Source organism: Patagioenas fasciata, chromosome 10 (assembly GCF_037038585.1).
Source record: "Patagioenas fasciata isolate bPatFas1 chromosome 10, bPatFas1.hap1, whole genome shotgun sequence".
Taxonomy (NCBI): Eukaryota; Metazoa; Chordata; class Aves; order Columbiformes; family Columbidae; genus Patagioenas; species Patagioenas fasciata.
Window position 1 is genome coordinate 1,060,635 of NC_092529.1, and position 24,573 is coordinate 1,085,207.

The 24,573-nt window shown below is 45.1% G+C and overlaps 1 protein-coding gene across 1 annotated transcript in view; it reads right to left on the bottom strand.

Moving 5' to 3' along the window:
• GRM7 (glutamate metabotropic receptor 7) overlaps positions 1-24,573 on the bottom strand; it is a 240,943-nt gene that overhangs the window by 50,356 nt on the left and 166,014 nt on the right. Inside the window, exons 7-8 of the mRNA XM_065845743.2 lie at positions 22,626-22,765; positions 4,463-5,398 (exon numbers count right to left, since the gene is read on the bottom strand). Coding sequence (XP_065701815.1) covers positions 4,463-5,398; positions 22,626-22,765 — 1,076 coding nt within the window. The remainder of the gene's footprint in view (positions 1-4,462; positions 5,399-22,625; positions 22,766-24,573) is intronic.

The following is a 24,573-nucleotide window of genomic DNA, read 5'->3' on the forward strand; positions in this document are numbered from 1 at the left end:
AATTGCGCTCCTGCTTCCCAACCCGCAGGGCGGGCTCCCCGGAAGCCCTGAGTCCGTCTGTCCTGATAAGGGATGGCGTCAGTCTGCAAAGAACGCCCAGCGCTGGTACCGCAACACAAAGCAGCGCTGGGCTCGGGGCAGGAGAGGTGCCCGGGTGCATCCAGCAGATTGATGCTCAGCTTTGCCATTAAAGGGCTTTAATTTTTCAGTGTTAGATCCCAGGGATTCAGGAAATTTAATTTAAGCTACAGTATATAAATATATACGGTACTACTAAATAACTGTGGAGGAAGAAAATAGCTTGTGATCTCATAGACCATCATAATCAGAGCTGAGTATCATTAGAAGAAAGGGAGAACGCAGAGAAACCCCACCCTAATGGAGGCTATTTAACACAAATCAACAGGCAGCTTCCATACACCACCCCAACGTGGGGCTGGGGACACGCTGCTGGGAACAAGTGGTGTTGAAAAGCCCTGTTTTTCCTGACAGTGAACTGACTTCCAAGTGCAGAAAAAGCAAACCAGCGTTTTAAGAACTCTCATCCTTGTGGTCCCTTCCAACCTGCTACTCTACGATGCCATCACATTGATTTAACTACCGATGTTTTTTCCCCTTCCCTCTGTTTTTGCTATGAAAACATCGCCTCTGGAAATCCGCAAGGGTCTAAGTTTCAAAAGTATTTACATTACGAGACAGACTAATAATAAAACCCCAACTATAGTATTATTGCCACCTATGAAATGATGTTTCTAAGACGTGTTAGAGTGCGTCACAAGCTGTGTCAGGCTGCATGGGACAACCCCATCCCCCACGCCCTGCCTCTGGAGTTAAAATCAGAAAATATAATCAAAGCAAAAACTGATTACCAACCAAGCAAGAGGCTGCGGGTACTAATTAACGAGGGTGCGGGGCTGCGCTGCTGCAGGACCCGCATCCCTGCCCACCCCTCCAGCGCTGCGCTCTCAGATTTGGACTCAATTTGGGTTATTGATTCCGCCGCGCTCGGCCTGACCTCCCGGAGCAATCTGTGCTCTTCTCCAGCGCCGCTTCGTATCGACTCTGCCGGGCAGCTACGACTCCTGTAATTGCTTTAACAGCTCTTTGAGGCCGCTTTGCTTCTGATAAGATACCCACACATCCGCAGAGAATTTAAAATAGTTTTGTTGTCAAAAACAATTACATCAGGAGGGTAAAAGCGGCGTTTCATCCCTACGAGTCCCTCTGCGAACGTGCGGGTTGATCTGAGCAGCAGGAGCCGGGCAGGGATGGACACGGTCCCCCGTCCCCAACCCCAAAACCCACCGGCCCTTCAGCTGACGATGGGTTTGATCGTCAGATGCTTGGAGCTGGACAGTAAGTGACCTCCCTTCTCTCTAGGGTCTCCTTTCTATATTCAGCAGCTTTCTACCAAATACATATGAAGGAAAGATCTTTCTGAGCAAAGATAGGGCACGATTCCAGGCACCGAGACTGTGCCCTGGTCCTCAAAATAAGGCAACGCCAACATTTTAGAGTAGATACTAATAGCTACAGGAAAACACAAAAGCCTTAAAACCTGGACAACAGCAGCGATTCCCAGTGTTGGAGCAACAGCACCGCGACCATCGCACCAAAGATGGAGAAAGGCACGGGACGGTGGAACCCGCAGGAACAGCCGCGGCCACAAGGGCACAACCGGCAGCATCGCCAGACCAAGCCTATAAATTGTGACTGACCGTGTGCTCTCTGAGCTTTTAGATAGCGGACAAAGAAATTGTCCGAGTACATGCAAGCTGTAAAAAGGTCAGGAATCTGATTTTTCCGTGAAGCCCCTTCCATCCCCGGAATGTTTCATCTCCATCCCGTAGCGCACCCTGATATGCAGCTTTCCTCCAGCCACGCGCCTCCCTCCCGCCTGCTGCAAATGCTCCTGCTTGAATTATTTGCCTTTTATAAATTGCTTGCAGCATACTTCTGGTTCTTTTTTGTTGTTTGTCGCTCTTGTTGTTATTTTCTGCACTGAACAAGGGAGGTATTTTCAATATGCTCTCTACCCAACAACCTTATGCTTGTATTTATTGATAAAATAAAATAAATCCATGCAATGAAAATCACAACATTATATATAACACCATTTCTCAGTTTAAAAGATTGCGTTGCAGGAGATTTTCAGCAGGTGCAATTTCCATTTCAGCAAAGACCTGTGTGGCTCAGCTTAAGCACAATATTTTCCAGGGAAAATATCTGACAGGAAATCACTAGCAATCACCAAAAAGTACAATCTCCTCGAAAAGAAGAGAGACAGCAAGGAAAGCGAAGCAGCCGAGCTGCTGGATGTCTATAGAGCAGAAGGGGCCAAGCTGGGCTGTGCCGGGTGTCCCTGTCCCCAGGAGCCGTGGTGGCACCGGGAGGGGACATCCTCACAACTGGAGCCCAGCAAAGCCAAGGGCTGTCGCCTCTGCCCAGTGGCCTCTTCTGCGTCCTGTGTGAAATCGAGTTAATCGCCACCTCTTTGTGCTGTCCTACATGAGTTCGTACAAGAATCTTACGCTTTCAAAGCAGCACAGGGTAATTCAGCTCTCTGCCTACAAGGAAACATTAAGCTTGAGCTACTAAATTATTTTCGACGCTGGCAGTCGCCTTTGGAATTCTTTGGTCTTTCTATCACCCGGTTAAATCTTTGCAGACAACAATTTAAGGCACTCCAGCTGGGTCACCCGCGGCCCGACGCATTCCGGGCAGGGAGCACAAAACCTGCCCCGTTGTCCCCTCATCCCACCACGGCTACAAACCGGCCCCACTGCGGCTAAAGCCGCTTATGCTGCTTCTTATCTCTCCCTCGACAGGGAGAGCAGAGGTGTTTGAAGCGTTTGGAAGACTTGGCAAACCTCCTTTGCAGTTGAAATTAATTCCCTTTAGGGATGCAATGGCTGCTGTAAAGCCCATTGCGGAGGTGAGGTGATGTGTGAAAGCCTCCATCACCTCCTCATCCTCCCGGGCATCCCCTCTTCCCCCAGCTAACTGGTGCCAAAACAATCGCAAACCTCCCTGCGACCAAGCTCTTGAATTGCAAACAACAAAGCTCTGGTGCAGGCACCTTCCTACAGAGGAGACTGGCAGCCAAAGCACAGGACCCGCACACCCGGCACCGCTGTCTGACCGCGAGTCTTTCAATAACCCATACGTCTGAAAACTGCAGATTTGGAAATTATATCCCTGGCACAAAATGAGATGTGTTAGCTGGGAACTGAAATTTGCTCACTCATTTAAAAGCAGCAATAATTTCATCCACAGCGGTGAGCCTGCCCGGGTCTCGTGTTAAAGAACAATTGTTCAGTGAAGATGGGGGGGGGAAGAGTAGCAAGAAGACAAAGCTCTTTCCTGTGCAGGGAAGTTTGGGTTCAGTTAGATGAGGATAACTGACTGTGCTACTGAAGCCACTCAAGGTCTGCAGGAGAACATCTGATGAGAGGTGAGCGATGCCTGGGGGCAGCTGGAGGGGTCAGGGCTGGGGAGGGTGGAACAGTGACAGCAGGGCAGGACAGCCTAACATTTTCATTGCTCCTTAAAGACGAGGCTTGCAGGTGGCTGCCACATCACTCTGAAATTACAGCAGCCTCCAAACAAGATTCTGAGAGCAGGAAAACCAGGTCTCTATCACCAAGCATGAGCTGGAGCCACTTGTGCAGCAAGAGGAAGGTGCAGAAGGGGCCCGAGGCGCAGGAGGTCACTGCGGTTGCGATGCTCCGTCACTCGCAGGCTGATTCAGCCCTACACATTGTGACAGCAGGTCGATTTTGCACCTCTTGAACAGCCTTTACTCAACACGCACAGAGCAGCTGAGGTTCCGTCAGTGCCTGGGCTCTGGTGGAACTCGCTGCTGAAGAGCAGCAGCCCGGCCCTCGCTCTGGGGCTTGGGCTGTGCCCCTGCCATGAGCTGCAGGGTGAGTTTAGCTGGGCTGGTTCAACAGCAGCCGTGCAGAACGCTGTGTCTGTCCGTCCGTCCTCCAGCTGGAGCTCAGGACAGGCTGCTCACCCTGCGGTGCCAACGTGCCCCGAGGCTGCTGCTCGTGGAGCAGAGCACCGAGCGCTGCCCTCGCTCAACCCCAGAAGCACAGGGGTCTACCGAACTGTTTTTTCGCTTACACCTCGTATTCAGAATGATTTAGTTAAGAGATGCCTCTTTCTGGACAATATGACAGTTAATTCCCACTTATCCGACTAAAAAGATACAATTGAAATGGATGCAACAATAAAACTAACGCCTAATATGATTGCTATTGATCATTGGCTGGTTTATCAAATGAATGGCCCACCAGCTAAATGGAGAAGGAAAATAGTGCAATATATCGCACGTCTCAGTAATGGGCTAACTGCATTGCGCATTTTAAAAATCTATGTAAGGCTGAACGTCAGTACGTAATCTATAACTGCAATGGATCCCGATACATCAGATGCACGTTTGTTCATTTTCACCTACCTTTTCGGCTGACTGGGCAGTGCCAAAAAATATTGGAATGAAGGCAAGCCATACTATACAGGTAGTGTACATAGTGAATCCAATGGGTTTAGCTTCATTAAAATTCTCTGGGACACCCCGAGTCTTGATGGCATACACAGTACACGTCACCATTAGAAGAATGCTATAACCCAAGGAACAAATGATTTGTAGATCCGTAATGTCACATTTGAGAACTCCTCTGGCTTGATCAGGGTTCATAGTTTTCTGCTCATCATAATCTATGATGATGTTGGGTGGGTCAACCGCAAACCAAATAAAGACACCTAGAAGCTGCACCGATATCAAACTCGATGTGATCGCCAGCTGCGACGTGGGGCTTATAAGCCTGGGTGCTGTCACTGACTTTTTGCCCTGTTCAAATATGCGGTAGATGCGGTTTGTTTTAGTTAACAGGGCTGCGTAGCTGATGCACATCCCCAAGCCCAAGAAGATCCGCCGGAAGGAGCACACGGCAACGTTTGGTTTGGCGATCATCAGAAACGTGATTATGTAGCAGAGAAATATCCCGGTTAACAGGACGTAGCTGAGTTCCCTCCCAGAAGCCCGGACGATGGGAGTGTCGTTGTACCTGATGAACGTTGCCATGACAAAAATGGTGGCGATAATCCCCAGCATGGCCAAGAAGACAGGTATGACGGCCCAGGGCGAGTGCCACTCCAGCTTGACGATGGGGATGGAGCGGCAGCCCGTGCGGTTCTCGTTGGGCCGCTCGTTGTAGGAGCAGAGCAGACAGGTCACCTCGTCGGCCTGGTACTGGTACCCGTCGCAGAGCTCGCAGTGCCAGCAGCACGGCATCCCCTTCACCATCTTCTTCCTCTCCCCCGGCTTGCAGGGCAGGCTGCAGACCGAGGCCGGGACCTCGCGCACGCCTCTGCCCCACTGCATCTCCTCGATCTGCAAGACATGGGAAACGGAGAGAGGGTGGGTGTTTAGACATCGCTGTTGGACAGCGGGGTGGGGAGGAGCGAGGGGGAACCTGCAACAGAGGAAAACCAAATGGATGAAGTTTACATGCAGTAAACTCCTGGAAAAGCACCCGATACCACACGTGGTCTTCACATGAGACTCTAACGCATGGCTGTGTTTACTGCCTTCGTTTTTCGTTTCTAGTAGCAAACTCTGGCGGAATGAGAGACAACATTGGACAAAACTGTAGAGTGTAAACCTCTTCCTTGTTTCACGAAAATTAGCAGGAACACTGCAATGGCTCAAGGCAAGGCAGCAGTTACACCCACAAAGCTGCTTTTCATGCATCTAGAGGTTGGGGCTTCTTACCAAGATCAGAACAAGAGCTCTCCCTTCTTGGAACTACTACTGACCAGGCTGGTATTTTAAATTAGCTGAAAATGTGTCTTTTGCAGGGCATGAAATCAGTGAGAACGTGGCAAGATCTGCAATGTGAGCCATGTAAGAAATACGAAGGACAAAGAAAATAGTCATCAATGAAAAAAGCAATAATTAGGTAATATTTCATTTCAAAGTCACATTCTGCTTTTGAAATACCATGCATGCTTCTGGGAATGCAAATTATAAATGATTGTATTAGAGAAATGGAAAGTCTCACTTGTTCTGCAGTCTTAAGAAACACAGACTCCAAAGTACGTGCACAAAGGCTCCAAAGTACCGCAGAAAATTAGACTCACAAATCACTTCAAAATATTCCAGACCAAAGCCAATAACCAGCTCCCAAGAACAAGGGAGGTTTAGCACTGGAGCCCCCGAAGCAGTCCAGGCTGGAACCACTGGGCAGGTCCTGACATTCCCAATGCCAATTCATTGCACCAATTACCAACCCAGCTGCCCAGCAGAACTTCAGTGGCTTCTCTGTGTGTGTATGGTTTTTCGAAATATAAAGCCTGATCTTCTGGGATAGATATGAATAAGCGTTATTAAAATCAAAATTACAGCTATTTTTTTAGGTTACTTAAATGCTTGCAAGCGCCACTATTTTCTATACAAGTAAAAAGTTCTAAGATGAGTTTCTTGAATCAGTTGATTATTAATATATACAGGAAGACCAGGGTTTGCAAGTCTTAAACTGAAGGATTAAGTTGCACTTTCCTAATGTAATTCAAAATAGATCCTGTACCGTCTCCATTTCATGTGTTTGAAAAAACATACTGAAGCCAGGCCCTACTCAAATACTCTGCTACCAAGAGCCTCTGCTGTGAACGTTATACAAATAACCCCTCAATAACAGATATTGCAGAGGTCTGCCCCTGCTTAAGAAACTTCATTAACCTCCAAGATCCACAATTTAGTCTGAAAGAAAAAATAAATGTGAAAGTCTGTAGACAGGGTAACTGAGGGAAACTATAACTTACGTGGGTTTGTGCAGCCGGAAAGTGCCACACGCTGATCCAGTCCACTCCATTTTCCATCGTAATTATGAAACGCAGAAGTTACTCGACACCCTTTTTACAATATGCATTGATGTGAAATGAGAAAGACACCCTAACTGCTTGGGCTTTGACCCAGTGATGAAGGGATTTCCACCAATTTTCTGCATGCTAATATCTCACAGAACCACAGAATTATTAATGTGTTATCGTATCCCCACACTCCCCTTATGACTACAAAAGGGTGAATTCCCATCTTTTCAAACCTATCCCATGCCGTTGTTGAGTGGTCGGGATGGCCTAAAGGTACTTTAGTCTGTGCAGATACCGTGTGTGAAGAGCTAAATAGAAGATCAGGCAAAATGATGGAAAGTCCTGTTTCTGGTCCCCTGGCAGGACACGGCGCTAACTCTGTACCCGGCACAGAAAGATCGGCGTGTTCTGCTGTGTCTGGCGAGCAAACCAATGATGGAAAGCGCCTGTCAGATAAGGCACCTGGTGCCAGAGCCCGGCCCTGGGAGGTGGGAACCTCACCCACATGAGGGACACTTTTCCCACTCAGAAAAAAATACTTTTGAAACCCTTTCTGTCTTTGAATTACATTTTTGCTTCATGGCTCCTTTCCAAAATGCAAACAAAACCAATAAAAAGTTCATCTGTGTATTTAACTGCTTTAGGATCGAATCATTGTGCCTGATGTACTTTTTTTCTGTCCCTTTTCCCCTCCCCTCCCTCCTCCTTCCATCTTTCATTGCAGATGCTTTGAAATAACTCAGCTTTTGAAAAACTGGATCTAAAAAAGACTTCTATTGTGGCAAGTAATTGTTATATCCAACCATTCTTGCATTTACTTAAATCTAAACCTGCTTATATTGAATAACTTTTTCCCAATAGTCTTAGTCACTAGGAACTTCTTACTTAAGTATTTTGCTGAGTTCAGGGTTTTATAAAATCCTGATAAAACAGAAAGGATGACTTTTGTCCACAACTTCTGTAAGAGACAAAATAGCAGAGCGCTATGTGTTATACCTACAAATCCCACATTTCTATAAGCAAATATAATAACCTCTTATCCCATAATCATGAAGTGATTATCTGAGAACCCAAATCACAATCCAGAACTCAGCTCTTGACCGAGTCAGTGCCAAGAGACACAATAAGCTCCCCACTGCAATTCTGCCAGGTTTGGGAAGGATGCAAACCCCAGACTGCACGAGATGCTGTAGAAACACGTGTCTAATGTCTTGAAAAATCACGTATCTACCCACCATCCACTTATCATCATGCTAAGTGGCACATCTTCAACAGTATAAAGTGCAGACTGCTGCTATTACATTATATCATATTATTAGGTTATAATACTTCATTATAATACTTCATCCACTGATGAATTGATCTGGTAAAGGGGAAAAAACCCCAAACCTACATAAATTGTGGGACATTTAAAAGAACTGAAGAACAGAAGAACTTCCAAGTTGGCCCCTGTCCATGGTACCTGGATCCACCAGAGCCACCGTGTGACAGTGGGAACTAAACAACCACAATAAAAACTACATATTGCCTGTCACCACAGCACAGAGGTGAACAACCCAAAGCCAAACAACCGAAAACCACTGAAAAGAACAGAAAAAGCTCTCTCGCAGACCTGGTGCCTTCCCCACAGCCCCAGCACTGGTCCTGGCCAGCGGTTCATTCGGGCTGGTTGTCCCCACTTCTGCATATCGCCCAGTTCATAAGCGCCTTGAGTTAGAGGGATGGGCTCCACTTCCAATATAAATTCTCATTATGTTCACTATAGAACAAACATTAATGAGAAATGCTCAGTCTGTTTCATAAAGCCTAACATAATTGTTCATTTTAATGAATAAAGTAACTCAATATACGTGTATAATTTAAACGTCGATGCTTTTTTTCACACCACCACAAATACTTCTGTAATAAGCTATTTGTTCTGAACTGAATTGTTTTGTGCAATGTTTGATTAAAATAAAAATCACTACAAAAATAATTACGTTAGTGATAATTAACCTACTTAGGGAAAAAAATAGCCACATTCCCTGATAGGACTTTCATAACAACTGTACCATTAATTTCACAGACACATTAGAAAACAATTGGGGAGGATTGTACTCAGATTTATTGCCACCTTACAGATTGCTTTTGGACTCCAGTTACTAACTCAACAGTTCAAATAGTTTTTGTATATTCAACTTTACAGATAGCAATATTTGCATGACTTAGCTCTCAGGGCTTAGCTATTAATGTCTTGTAATTAGTTTCTAAATCCAGGGCTTTAACGTGATAATGGTTTTAAGCTAAGAATATGTCAATAACACACAGTCAACAGAGCCTTCTGCAAAATATCAACTAAAATCCCTTAAACAGATCACAGCAGCGATAAGCCAAACTACCAGAGAAGTGTGTGAAGCTGCTCCTATGGCTTGCCCAGACACCGCAAAGAAGGCGTTTTACCTCATGCTGTAATTTATTTTAAATTCCCTGCCCGCAATGGGTTGACAGAAAAGCCGTAAGACGAGCGTGGAGCCTGCGAGGGGACGGAGGCAAAACATCCTGCTGGTGTTTGCTTGTGAACAAGTCACTTCATTCAGAGTGATCCAGGCTTAACACATTTTCAAGATAGAGCGAAAGATCAGCAGAAGATAAACCCCCTCTCTATTTGCAGGGGATGACGTTCTGCAGGGACAGTGTTCCCAGCCGGAGAACCGCTGGTCCCTTCCCTGCCTGCGGGGACCAAAACACCGGGTGCCACCCCAGCCTCCCAAATGGAAGGAAACACCCAGACACTCCTGCTCCTTCATTTTCTTTCTGTATTCTTGTTTTAAATTAAATTAAAGTCCAGCTACTTCAAAGTGTCTTTTAAAAACCTGTGCAGGGCAGAAGTAGGACACGTCCACCAGAGATAACAGTGAACAACCTGGTCCAGAGACAACAGCGTCTAAACCTCATCTGGAGATAACAGTGTCTAAACCTGATGTAGAGGTAACTCTGTCTAAACCTGATAGGAGATAAATCCCTCCAATCTATCCTTTTTATAAAGAGAAGTTAAACATCCTTATATGTATATTTTTGTGGCAACTCCGTAAACAACCACGAAAGAAACAAATCACAACTTTCTAATTGAAGATGGTGGAAACTCATCACTTTTCAAAGTCTTCCAGCCAAAAAAATCACCATTTTTCATGGCCAGCACAAATCAGAAAAGGTGTCAGGAAGTTGGGACAACATCCCCATAGCACCAGGGTTTGCATCCCCAGCACCTTCGAGTACCTAGCGGAGGCTTGAACTGAAATTCTGGAGGTCAGTTGCCAATCTGTATATTTCTCTAGTAAGAAAACTCTATTTTACACCTTTGCACCCGCAGGTGCAGGCAGGAGAGGCTCCGTCCCGCTCCGCTCTTCCCACCGGGAACATTCCGCTCTGGTTTACCTATCGTGGGTAAAATCCCCTGGCACTGATGGGTATTTGTGCACAGCTAGAAAAATCTGCATTGCATCTGCATCACCTCTTATTGAACACATTAAATTAATTATGATTTAAACTTCAACTAAAAACATCAATTTTGTTCCTACACTGCAGCTCTTTTTTGGCGAGTTCATAATAAGCAGCTCTTAACCTACATGTGAACCTCATTTATTTTTCTCTTTCCTTTCCTGATCTTACCATTCCTTTCATTTAATATTTGTCATCATTTTCTCCCAATCTTACCTGCTTTAAAGGCACCAGCAGCAAGTGACACTGAGCACGTGTAATACCATCTCTAATGAGATCCAGAGGCTATTTGTTCTCCTTTAAACCAAGGACATTTTTAGCACAACAGCAATGTAGAGAGAAATGCTTAATCTACAGTTTTTGCAAAAAATGCTTATTATCATACACTTCTGTTGACACACAATAAAACTGAAAATTAATTATTTTAATGCTTCTGTATGCAGCTACAGTTTTGTGTTGTCTTCTCCCTAATGGAAAGGGATGGACCATGCATCTTCAGTACTCACCCTGCATCCCCTGCAGAGGCTTTTTTTAATTAAAAAAGATCATGTACTTCCAAATGTGCATAGATAACACATAATTCTTATGTAGTTAAGTTGATAGGTTGGAGAAAATCTATCTTCTGAAAGCAGAGGTAATGTAAGACAATTCGTCATCGTTAAGTAAGTGGCTCGGAACCAGAGTTTCTGAGATGAGCCCCCAGCCAAGGACCGAGTGACGGAGCGTCTGGGCTTTAATTCCCGGCACATCCCGTCGCCAAACGAGAACCCGGTCCAACAGTTGTCTTCCATATTTCACGAAATAGGCTGAGCTCATGGTGCTCTTAATATTTTACATGCAGAAAAGAACATCTCCCACATGGGGAGCAACGCTGCCGTTCTTCCACGCTGGGCTTCATTTCAGAATATCATGCATTCGTTTGAAAATGAATCAAACCAGCCCTCACTGTCTATTGCTGTTCATTCTGCTGCTGTGACTTTTTTCCCCTCAACCAACAACAGAAACATTTAGGGGAAGGTTTGATCGCCAAGCGTTTTCCTTCAATTCCTGCTACAACCCAGCACAGTGCAAACCTGTGGGGCATCAACGGCCTGATATTTTTGGCTTTTTTTGAAGGATACTCTAAAGGCATCTGCTGGTGGGAGGAGGTGGGGGAAAAGGAAAACCTATTGCTCAGCATCAAGGGGCTATTTACACATCAGCTTTCAGCTTTATGTGGGGCGACCGGGCCCAGGTTCACTGGGACGCTCCATCACTTTGCCGAAGGAACTCTCTCCCGAGTACATGGAAAGTCAAACTTTTCAAAGTCCTCCAGCTTGGCCTGATGAAGATTTTAATGGCTGTAACCAAAGGCAGTTCCTTGCATCAGTTGATTTTTAATAATAAGCGACACAACAGCCTTCATTGAGAGCAGCGTCTGAAAGCGACTTACACAACGTGAAGAGCAGCGTCAGCAGCAGCCGGGAGGCGTAAGGAATGCGCAGCACCCCAAATAACACATTTACACACCGCTGTGGTTCACCTTTAAAACACGCTGGCTGAGCCAGGACCCTTTCTTTGATTCAATCTAGAGAGAGAAATACTCTAGGAGAGGATCACCGTCCTTCATCATTTAATAGTTACGATAGTTTAAACATACTGTTTAATGAATGGGCCAGAAGAGAAGCCCCCAACAAACCCCAAATGATCGCAACAGGCTTGACATACGCTGCCATACAAAACAAAAAGGGAAAAGATGAAAGATTTCATTTCAAAGTGAGGTGGCCCAGTTACAAACTTACGTAAGAAAAACTGTTCAATATTTCACTATTCTGCTGGAAAAAGCCTTAACAAAATTCCCTTCAATCAAAAGCGTTTTAGATCTTTACTTTCTTCTCCTTTTTAGGTTGGTTGGATTTGTTTGTATGTATCTTATTTCAAATGTATCCACGTTGCATCTAGAATCTAAATAAGAAACTTAAATGTTCTGAGGCATACAGTAAATAATTAGATCCAGCTCCCTTTAGTACGACTTCCACAGCATCACGACTGGAGGGATTCGTCGTGCAGGATGATGGGAAACCCTCAACCCAAAGCACCCAAGCACCTCAACCAGAGCTCAACATCAGGGCAGAGCAATTGCTCATGCGTTTAAGCCAAAAACAAATCAATTATTCAAGCGTTTGTTTCAACCACGTTCATAAAGCTCAGCAATCGGTAAGTTCAAATTCTAAATAACAAGACTGGGTGACAATGTCACATCTAGAAGCAAACCCAAGAATTCTGCTTTTCTTCTGAAAACTCCTTTTCCAAGTTATTTTTTCACGGTGTAGCCACGTATTGACCTTGCCTAAGTTTTGAGAAAAGTATTAGCTCTTTATGTTTGTTTGTCTCTGCTTATGAAGTAATAACTTATTTTTCCCCTGTTATTTATGATTGCGAGAAAGGAATACATCCGCTAAATCTGATAGACTACTTTCAAAATGGAAAGGGTAATAACTAGAGATGCACCAAATGGCATGTGTGCAATTTGGATAGCATTTATCTTGAAGTGCCTGCCAACTCAAAATGCTTTAGTTTATTTATCCTACTAATTCCCAAGCTGATTCAAAGACCAGTATTTGCTAGTCAAATTATTTGGTCCCGGTTTTCCCTTTTTAAAGAATCAGCATCAATGGTACAGTAATTTTCTCATCATGGCGAGCGTGCATGGCATAATGACACACAGGCCGGGAAGAAAGATGAAAGAAACAGAACATTCTGAGTGAAACTCAGTCCCTAACTCATCTAGGGCCTAATTGGATTGCTGCAGTGTTATTAATGCTATTAAATTATCTTGCTCAGGTTATACTCAGTCAATCGGTCCCTAAAAGGACTGTAGATGGTACACAGAAAATTAGAGTTGGCTGATGGGACTTTAATTACAGCGCACTTGGGGCTGCTCTTCCATCAACGCCGCTGCAACCGAGCGGGAGAGGAAGGGGAGGGCGATGTGGTTGTGATGGGTGGTCTTATAAATCTAAATTTATAAAGATTTATGAGAATAAAAACACCGGTCCTGCAATCACACCCTGCCTGAAACAATAATGGTGTGGGTCTAGTTGAAATTCCACTCAAAACCTGAAGCAATAACGCCACAAAACCTTGCATTCGTCCCCCCGACACCACCATCCTCTTCCGTCTCTTTGGAAAGAGAAGGACTGGAACTGGTAACTTATTCCCTCTACTCGAACACCCTAAAAACTGGAAGGCACCGTCCCAGTTGTGCAGGGGATTTTCCTCCCCGCTCCCCTTCCCAAGCCTGTCCAAGGGACGGGAATCACAGGAATGGAATAAAATATCTAAATATAGTTACCATGGAAAGCCAGATGCTCAGATGCTACTTTTAACGGTCAAGTACACATCCTCCGCACCATTAAAACCTGCAATTAAGATGTAAACGAGCTTGTTTCACGGGAATCATTTCATGCAGCATTTTCATATCAAATGTGCATTTTCAGATCAGTGGGAGAAGAAACAAATAAAAAAGGAAAACAAAGCAAATAAAGGCTGCCCCTCGAATTTTAAGAGCAGGCTAAAGATGCTTTTCAGCTGTTTATTTAGGGCCATTATTGCCTAGTATGTGAACGATTAGCTTGAGACACATTAAAATGCACGCTATATATTCGATATTATAGTCTTGCCGCAAACCACGTCAATTTTCTACATAAATCAGTATTCTGGGACATTTAAAAAGTGATTATTTTTGACCCATTCAATACATGTTCCCTGTCAGGAACCTTTATGCTTTGCTTAAATGTTGGGAACTCAAAGGGCTGTTCACACAGTACGGATGCGTGCGGAGCTTTTTAAATACCCTTGATGGGATTTCTTTCTGCCCTCTAAAGCAAACAGGCGCAATATTACACAATCATCATCGTTTCTACTCCACTATCCTTGGCACTTGCATCTGTATGGTAGCAAAATTTCATTTTGCAAAGCACGGCTGGATTATGTTTTGAACCTACAGGAATAGCTTGAAGCCACTTGTTCCCGTATCTGTTGATACAATACAGTAAAAAGTTTCACAGGTGAATTGGAGAAACAAAAATGGAGACAAATGCGCGAGCCTTTGGCTGCTGTTGGTAGCCCCCGGACTACTGGTGTGACGGGGGCTGCCAGCCCACACCTGCTGAGGATCTGCCCAACTCACATCTCAGGAGGTAAAGCCCCAAATCCAACGCATTAAAACTACCTGGGGTGCTAAAACCGCATGGGTTTTATTCCAAGAGCACTGACCAAGTTAGGCTGTGAGCCCTTGAGCAGGACCAACACCATCCCAGCCCTGCTGCCTCTTCGCAGGCGTTTTGGGGACCCAGCGGAGCACTAAGGAATTAACATATGGTCATTCAGTGGGCCAGTGGTCTGAAAAATCCCCTTCCAGTTGGCTGGAAGTTAATTCTGCAAGCTACGGTAATTAAAGGTGTTCACACCGGTCATGGTTGACATGAGCAATGAGAGATTACAGGACCTAACGACGGAACAAAATAAACAACATCTATTATTACAGCTATTGACATGTGGGGCATGGCAACCTGCAAGCCAAAGCAGGGAACTGGGATGTGTTTTGGGAATGCTGATGTGATTATTCACATTTAACTCTGCCTGGCCTGGTGGTGTAGGGGAGACCGAGCTCTGAACAGATCTGCAACCGGGATGGGATCCGTCGGGAAGGGCTTTGCATTTAGCAGTGTTTGGGAGCTGATTCCCCAACAGCCCGGCACCCACAGCCCCCCTGTCTGACACGGAGACTGTCACTGTCACCTGTGGCTGATGTGACACTGAGACGCGGGTGGAGAGACAGGGCCGGGGAGCAGAAGCTGCAGTGTCGGTAACGGGGGCTGCGGGGGGGTTTGTCTCATCTCCATGGGCTGAAGCAGCAGCCCAGAGCTTTATGTACCATGAAGCCAGTTCTTTTGGGGCAGAATAACATTTCCAAGGAGTTTCTTGAGCAGATAAGCAGTGCCATTGGCCCCGGAGGAGCGGAGGCTGCAGCAGCAGCAGCTCACCCACCAGGACCGGTGCTGGCTGAGCTCACATTAAGTTACTTTAAGAAATAACTCAGATTAGGTTACTTTCCAAAATTGCCAATGAGGCTACAGTGGCTGAAATAATCCATCTTTTTTTCAGCTATCAGAAACCCAGTTATTTCTGGATACAGCTACACCTCAATGTATGCCAATATACAAGCTAATTAAATCTAAGGGTTTAGCTAATTTCATTAAAAATGTAAACACTGGTATTTTTCAACAAGTGGCTGCGTCAGCTGAAAGCTCAAGGTTCTGCACTGGCATTCGAAAACAACACATACTAATCATGCTTAATACTTAAAATCTTAATTTTAAATAACACCCTGACCTCATTAGCTGACTTTGTTTAATGAGACTGTCTGACACCTGAATAATGCAAACCTCCTCTCAGCCGTCGGCCCAGATTCCAGGCTGCAATAGGGATGGATTTAAATTACCTTTGTACCAGCCACTCACTCCAGGCTGGAGCAGGGACAGGAGAGGACGCGACCAGGGCCAATTTGTGTGACAATAACTGAAATGAGAGAGGAAATTGATACCAATTTTTATCTATCTTGGTGTCATCTTTGAACTGTGATTTTGAGCTCGCTCAGGTATTGCAAATCTTGAAGAAATCTTGAGGATTATATACTGCAAAGGTCTCTGCATGTACCTATACCCATCCATCCATCCACATATAAAGGCATGTAAATACACTTTTTTTTTAATGTGTGTATATATATATTTGCAAACAGTTTTTTTGATTATACATGACATGCATGCAGGAGCTAAAACTGATAATGCTATTGATAATTGTGCTTTCAGCTATGCACATCTTCACTAAGGTCAAATTGTTTAGGTGGGAGATGCCCAATTTCTATTTTTAAATGCTATATAATATACTTCAGAACACAGTCTTTTAAAAGCATCTACAAATCCCCCAAACAATCCTATGGCTATTGTGGTGAAATTCTCTTATCCCTTGCAGTTTAAAGCAAAACCTCATAATTGGCGAGATACGCGCCCTATTGCTCCCCTTCCACCAGAAACTGGGGAGATCCCAGCTCTTAATAAACTGAAATCTGCGTGTTCTCCACAAAGATTTACTTTTTGCTGCAAAATATTCTGAAATCAATCCATCTGCTCTGAACGTGCTCTACTTCCCCCCCCAAAACACACAAAACCCCAAACAAACCCAAACCAAGACAAGGAACAATGACCAGAAATACATTTGAATGCACTGTTTTAGAAAAACACCATCTGTTGGCAGAATATCCCTGAGCAAACTTCACTGAAGAGTTGCTTGGATCCACTCACCACTCAATGTTTTACCAAAAGAAATCAGGTACATATAGGTGACTTGTCTGAAGTTCTAAACTAATTGCTCTTTTCATTACCTTGCTATTTATTGCAGTTGTTTCCAAACCCTATAGCAGAGGTGTCTGAGCCCAGGCAGATTCAGTAGGTGTTGCAGCGTGCAGGATCTGCAGAGATTGCACAGATTATTACGGAGTTTTGTAAAATACTTCTGTTTGTGGGCAAAAAAGAATGCAGCAGTGCCTCAGAGTCTCTGGTCCTGAAGCAAACAGAGAGCAGGTACAAGAATGTTGGGTTTTTTTAAAGCAAGACTTATTATCATTTTTCATGCTCCTCTAAAATACTGGGCTGAACCTACAGTGAAGAAACCACCACAACACAGCAATTTCCCCAAGGAGGAGGGAACTGTTAACACGTACACAGCGATCTCCTCACCACACACCGTGAGCCAGGATTTATAAGGGGAGTTTGAACCACGTAACGCACGTGTTTATGGAACCATATTGATAATTATCAATACTATTAATCTTCTAAGCACTTGTTGAGCAAGACGGCAGCGATACATCACATATTGCTGGAGGGGATTAACGAAGCGTCAGGGGTTGCTGAGCAGCACCCCTGGTTGCACCCAAACGGCTCCGGTTCCCGCAGTTGGCTCCGGTTCCCGCAGTCGTGTTCTGAGCTTCATTTACAATTCAAGGGCACATCTATAAAACAATACAGACTCTTCTTTGTTCTGTTTATCTCCGCATGCAGTACGTTTAGGCATCTCTAATATGTATTTGTTTCTGTTCGCAAACAAATTAATTAGATAAATGTTTTAATTTTCTCTGGAGCTTGTAGTTAACTCTGTCTGATGCTTTGGAAGCAGAACATGTTTTGAGGGAGAGCTACCTGAAATCTCTGCGGCGCAACAAAGGACGGGACATCACGTTTTCCACCGCTGCCCTTTATCAGCCGAGGACACACCATCTTCAGCCATCCCAAACATCAGCTGCAGCATCTGATCGGCACCCGTGTGCCCCACGGCACCTTTATGAGCCGTATCACGGAGCTGGAAGAGCACACTTGGCAAGCTGGAGATGCCAGTGCAATTAAAACAACATGATGCGCCCTATGTGAACACTAATAGGCTAGAAGTACAGCGTTAATGAGACAATCAAACTGAAAGAAAACACCATTAGCTTGCTCTAGGAAGACATCCCTCTCAAATGGCAGATAAATGGGTCTCCTGTAACCATTGCAGGACTCACAAAGATGAGGGTAAAGGTGAAACGGGCCATTACATCCCCCACCGTGCCGCAGGCTGTGAAGGGATGGTAGGAGATGACCAACACATCTCAGTGGGGTCCCTCCACCCAGCGGGGGCAAGAACACTTCCCCACCAGAGCTTTCTTCCTGGTGAGCAGTCAAGACCTCTGGTCCATCCCACAGGATCCCAGTATCCCAACGACTCATCTGTTGCTGATGACAGAACACAGCCGGTGTCCGTACGCCAGAGCCCGGACACGTCCCTTCAGCCTGCTCGTGGATCAGCCTCAGTGGTGCCAGCACGTCCCAAAACCAGGACCAAACCACTCAAACGGAGAACCTTAAATGAGCTCAGCCTCTTAATGACCACCAAAAACTCACCAACATGAAACAGGAAAACAGGACAGGGTGGGGAGAAAAGACCCTGGTCCAAAGCAGGTCTGCCAGTCACTTCAGCCATACAAGAGATGGAACTGGTACGCTACTCATCCAAACCCAACAGCAGTAACACTTTTGCATAAACCACATTTTTAACAGTAATTATTGGAAGCAAGACTAGCTTTACTCTTCTTTTTGCATAACTGTTGGAAATTTCTAAACTTTGCTATCACTTTGTAGGAAAATTTGAAGGAAGCGGAATGCACGCATGCTCTCTCCACACTAGGTTCATTTCCCATAAGTTTCGAACTCACTGGCCAATTTAAAGTGCATTTGTGACAAGCAGAGATTTCCGAAGGACGTGTCTGCAGGTTCAGTAAAACTCAGCGGACAGTCAGCAGAAAGATCCCCCAACGCGGAGCATCTCTGTCACCCTTTCAGTGCAGCCACAGCACAGGTTGTCACTTCCACAGCAAGTGATGGGGGGGTGTCGGGGGGAATTCAGGCACCGCAGGGAAATTGCGTAGACAGCTATGGGAAGGAGTCACGAGGAACGTGATGGAGAACGCTGCTGAGATAGGGTGTGCGGAAGAAATCCTTGGAAAAATACATTCAACAATTTCACAGGGATTGTTTATTTTGGGATTTGACAGTTCGCGGATAGTTGCAGAGGTTTGGATGTGAAAACATAGTAAACCTGGGATCTGATGAGAACTCTGTATAGAGAAAGAGAAGCAATATCCCCAGATTTCCCACGAGAACCGGCAGCTCCTCTAGGAGCGATCCATTTCTGCCTCCTTCGGGCACACCGGCTCCTCCAGGAGAGATGCGGTTCTGACTTTGTCAGGCACTTCAAAGCATGACAAGTTGCATTCAGTTCTATCAGAGCTGGTCAGGCAGCTCCTCACATTCCTACAGTGCCTTCTACTGAGCAATCTCTAAGTGCTTTATAGAGACTAAAGAATACAGGCGTATGTGGCAAGAAGACATCTGTAGTTATTGGATCTATGGCATACATGGGGTAAAACGGAGCACAGAGGGTCTTCCTCTTTCGTTATCTTTCTAAAATTCTAAGTGAAACACGAGGCATGAAAGCAGAGCCTGGGTCTCTGGCCATGCTGCCTTCATGCTTAATCCTCCGAGTCATCCTTATTTCCTATGGCTTGAATAGCACAAGTATTAGGGATCTAGTTATTGCAAAGGTAAAGAATAAAAACGTTACCCATTTGCAAAGCGAAACAACCAAGAACCAGCTGGTACCTGACACGCTGACTTTCCCCCATGCTAAATGTCCTGCTTTTCACTACCAGCACTTTTTGCTTTTGAAATGCACCGTTAAAGCTAAATTCAGCTAAAACGGTTTTCTTCACAATGATGTAAGTGCCTTGCAACCCAGGAGCAGCCCTCAGCACCAGCATGGATAAACACAAATCCCAGTTTCAGTATAACCGTGGTCAACAGGTTTATTGTCTAATGGCATTAGCTGCACCTTGGCCATTTCACAGGCTGGGGGTGGGGGTCATGGCACTGGGTTTCAATAGTGATGCAGCTGGCCAAATCTGCCATCTGAAAATTCAGGGCAGAGCATTTTGGACTGCAGGAGGTGGTCGACTATCAATACCACCTATAAATCTGCATGCAGGGGGCCGAACAGGGGCTGATGGAGCTCGACACCGTGTTCAGAAAGCGCGGGAGGCAGGGGATGCGCTGCCAGGAGCTCTCGCGCGGGGCGGGTGGGCACCTTGGGCTCACAACTTCGCTGCAGGGAGAACAAAGCACCGCGAGTTTGTCACGGAATACCGGCCAAGCCGTCTAAAATTAGACATCTGCTCGCTTTATCCTTGCGCAGCTATCTGTGAAATACAGCCAAAATAGTTACTAAATCACACAGTGCGCACCAGGCAAAGCTGCGCTGGGTCGCTTGACATCAAGCAAGCAAAAGAAAATCCGGCGACTGCACCATCCCTTTGTAAAAACCACATTACGTCCCAAGCTTGCTGCAGTGAAGAGTCATGAAATATTTTTACTTGGTTATCGACCAGATTGTGACCTCAGATACCAAAATGTAGATTTTGGGTGAGTCAGCTGCACTCAGAGGGGACTTCACAGCCCAACCTGCGCACGGGAGCGCAGACCTGCCCCACGGAGCATCTCTGCAGGCATGAAGTGTTGGCAATGCAAGGATATGGAGAAGCAATCAGGACTGAAAGAGATACACAGAAAATCACAGACACTTTGTAAAGCCAGGTTTATAAGCTTATGACGAAAAAACAAAAACAAAGGAAACTGGTACGGTATATTCTAAGACTTGCAAATATATTGTTAAAGATTTCTTCCATCTATCTAGTGTCTTATGCAATGGAAAGAGAAATGCAAAAAGAAGTTATTCTGTAATTGCATATGAAAAAATATGGTACAGCTATGAAGATTGATCACCCTGTGCTCCCCTACTTCTCACCCCAAAACCCTGTGAACGCGAACGTGCCACATCCCATTGCAGATCAGACCGACACGAGGCTGGGCAGGAACGCTGCTTCCAGGAGAAACCACAGCAAACTGTTCCTGCTCCTCCTTTGAAAGAGGACAATCGTCAAGCAGAAAATATTGATTTACCTATGATGGACTTGGACACTAATTTGCCGACCGCCTTTTTGATCTGGAGCGTCCCTACCAACAAGGTCTGCACAACAGGGCAGAACAACTGAACTGAACCAGCCTGCCCAGGAGGCCAAGTCTCTGGGAAAACAAAGCATCACTTTGGCGTTTTCTAAATTCAAATAAGCACTCTGACCAAACATCCTTTCTTTTGTTTCCCCTCTCATGTAGGCATTAAATAAATAAGAACTGGGGGAATATATCCTGAAGTGTTATCTCCACAGTAATTACTGAAGACAAATTGTAGCCTTTGGCAGTTTTGCCTGGGATGTATGTAACAGCAGTGATTATTTTGGTTGGTTATTTTAGACTACCCTTGACTTGTCTGAACTCCACAATTTTCTTTATTATTGTAAGAAAGTACAGACAGGAACTATCACAGCAATGCTAACCCTGTGTGAGAAACCAGCACCCAGAAGCAAGTGGAAGGGGAATTATTGAGAGAATCTCAGCTGTTGATAGAGCTGTGAGGACGAGAGGGTGAGGAAAGTGCTCTTTATGGAAACATCTAACACAACAACAGGAATACAAATCAAGCTCCACTAATTTAGCTTGAAATTTTAATGAATCAGGATGTGTAGTTTATATAAAGAAGGATTTACTTAATAAAATATTAATACTTTTGCTAAAAGAACTGTAAATTGCAAGTTAATATAGTCTTCCTGAAATAGAACACCGAAAGTTGAAAACCGGTGGAAAAGCATATAGAAAATCAAAATGAGGCAAAATTCAAGAAGAGCCACACAAAGAGAGGGACCTGGTGTGACCTCAGGTGGGAACCTGGAGAGAAGAAACCGCTTTTGTATCAATGGGCATTTCACTCGGGAACACCTCGATGTCACTCAGGCTCTGTTGCTGAAGAGCAGCCAAACCCAAATGAAACCACGGTCTTTGTGCTTTAATAACTATCAATAAGGGGTCAAATAACTCCAAGGTTAAACCGGTGCTATTTCTCCGTGTTATTGAGGCTCAAGCAACTTGCACAAAGCCAAGTAGAAGCCTGGACCTAGATGTGCAGCCCCATTACAGACCATTCTGTGCAGGTGAAGCTGACATGGGCTCCAGCTTCCTCAGGCTCTGCTTGTGGTTTTTTCATCTGGGAAACATCAAAGTACCTCGGGGGTCTTTGATCACCTGCTTGTTTTTCTTTAGGCGTCATTACGAAAAGGCCATCTCATTCATATGGATGTCTTTGCTACGCGCTTAAAAGTAACACCGGAAAAGTGAGTCACTCCGAAAAAAAACATTTAGTTTCAGCTTTCCTAAAACTAGAAAAACTAAAGAATATAGCCAGAAAAACTGAAGAGCATCTGCAAATGAAAGCCCATTGGTTTCAAACCACAACACATTACTGCTTCATTTTCCAAGTTGGCAACTAGGGACTTGAGACACACAGAAGTAATAAAATTTGCATGATCACCTAATGCCTCTATTAGTCTGAGGAGCTTTGGTACTCACAGTACAGAGAAACAGTTGCGGGACAGAGTAGAAGATGATAATATGCAAAAAAAATGCATCATGTAGTTGCGAAGAAATAGTAAAGATCCTCATTAATTTTTGCAGCATGAAAAAAAGCCTAAACCGACCAGCATGTAGCAACTGAACCTGACAGAACAGTGCAAGCGAAGAATAAACCAGGCTCACGTTGAGCTGGAGGTCGTCTGTCCACTGGCCGACGAGGCGGTAGCCCGGGGTGCTGGTGTTGGTGGTGTGGAACTGGAAGATGTCGTAGCGCCCAGGTGCGTCGCCGTTTTTGTTGAACATCACTGGAGTTCCAGCACTGCCTGGGGGAAGAAAACAAGACAAAATCCAACCAACCAACCAACAAAAGCCAAATCTTCGGAGTATCTATTGTATTTAGTCATGGTTGAGAGCTTTTGGACTGGTAACACGTTTCAGGCAAAGTCGTCTATCGCCTCAACCATCTACACCGGGCACTTCAGGACACAGAGGTACAATCCCAGTCCTCTCCACTGATCAATTACCACCGCCCAAACCTACTGGCTAAAAATAAGAAGAAGCAAAACTAGATCAGCCGTACTTCACTGCAGCTTTGCATGAAGCAAGAAATATCAGAAGGTTTTTCTTCCTGCCCTCCAGCCTCCCGCCCGCCTCCCTTTCCTCGGGGAGTTCTTCACTGAAAATCACTCCTGTGAATGGAGCCTCCAAACCATTTTTTTTCCCCGCAGAAGATGTTCCATCTGCTTCTGAGAGATTCTGCCGTCAGAAGTCAGCCCAGGTCTAGTGAATCTTGACTAGCATCCAGAAATAGCTTCCTCCTCCACAATATGTTCTTATTCCCATAATCAGCATGCAGTTGGGATGGAAAAGAACAGACTAAGCTCCAGGAAGGCTGTTGCTTGTCTGCTCCCTTATTTAGACTCTATCGCGCTGATACAGGCTGAAAAGTGTCTCGGTCAGGAGCAGTTCAGAATCAGGATCCCAAATTAACTTCATTTGGCATACACAAGGCAAGGACACTCCCCAACCCTTCTCCTGCATGGGGTGCTGAGCAAAACCAGCTGCATCCCAGAGGTGAAGCGATACCCGAGCGGTGGGACAGACCATTCCTGGTCCGCAGGCGAGTTCTCCCCAGAACATCTGCATTTTAATTGCCATGGCATTCGATGCGAACGCTTTCTTAGATGAGAATTCAGAGCAGTGTTGCATTTCCTCAAATCTCTCGGTGAAAACTTCAAGGGTGACATTTATTTCAAGACATATTAAAATAGGTTTCCGTAGGGTACGGTAATATTGTGTCAAGATTGAAGATTATGACAATGCTCCAGCATATCTATATTCAAAGCTTCCTCCTCCTGCATAACTTTTTTTCCCTAAAGCAATGAGAAATCTCTCCTGTTGTAGCATTGAACTTTAAGATTATGGTTTTCTTCAGGATTCCCATTCTTCATTGAATTCCAGTGAGTGAAAAAAGATTTGAAGGAGTGAATTAGCATAGTTTCCATTCTAGCCTTGGTAAATTGTTTCCTGTCTATCCTACAATCCTCTGAGATCAGATACAGATTCAGTTCAAAGGCTGGTACAGAAAATCTTCCACTGAAATCTCCCCTCGCTGGTTCCTTATGAGCACTGGGCAGATATTTAATTGTCATTCCAGATTAATGTAGCCAGAATACATTTAGAGTGAAAACACTTAAAGTGAATAAGAAGAAATGGCTGTAATTCCTCGTCTCCTTCGAAAAGTCGGCACAAATGGTAAATGGGATTTAGCTAATCATAACTCCTAAAAGCCTGTATATTATTAGTTAAGCTTGGTCTTGTCAGAGCTGGCAAAAAAGTACAATTCACAGGGTAGGAGCTCGAGTGAGGCTCCCAAAACACATCATAGACATTTGTGGGTTCCCCATATCCTGACAAAACCCCACATGGACATGAAACGTCCACGTCTGTGTGTCAGGAGGCAGATTGAGAGCGGACACCATCGTCGTGGCCGAAGTCAACAGCACCGAGACAAACTCTGCTGCCTCAAATCCCACGTGCGCTGGGGGGAACAGCCAAGGGCACACGGACCCTGGGCGTGCAAACACGGGGGCGGCTTCGCACTATGGACGTGACAAGAGAAAACTAAACT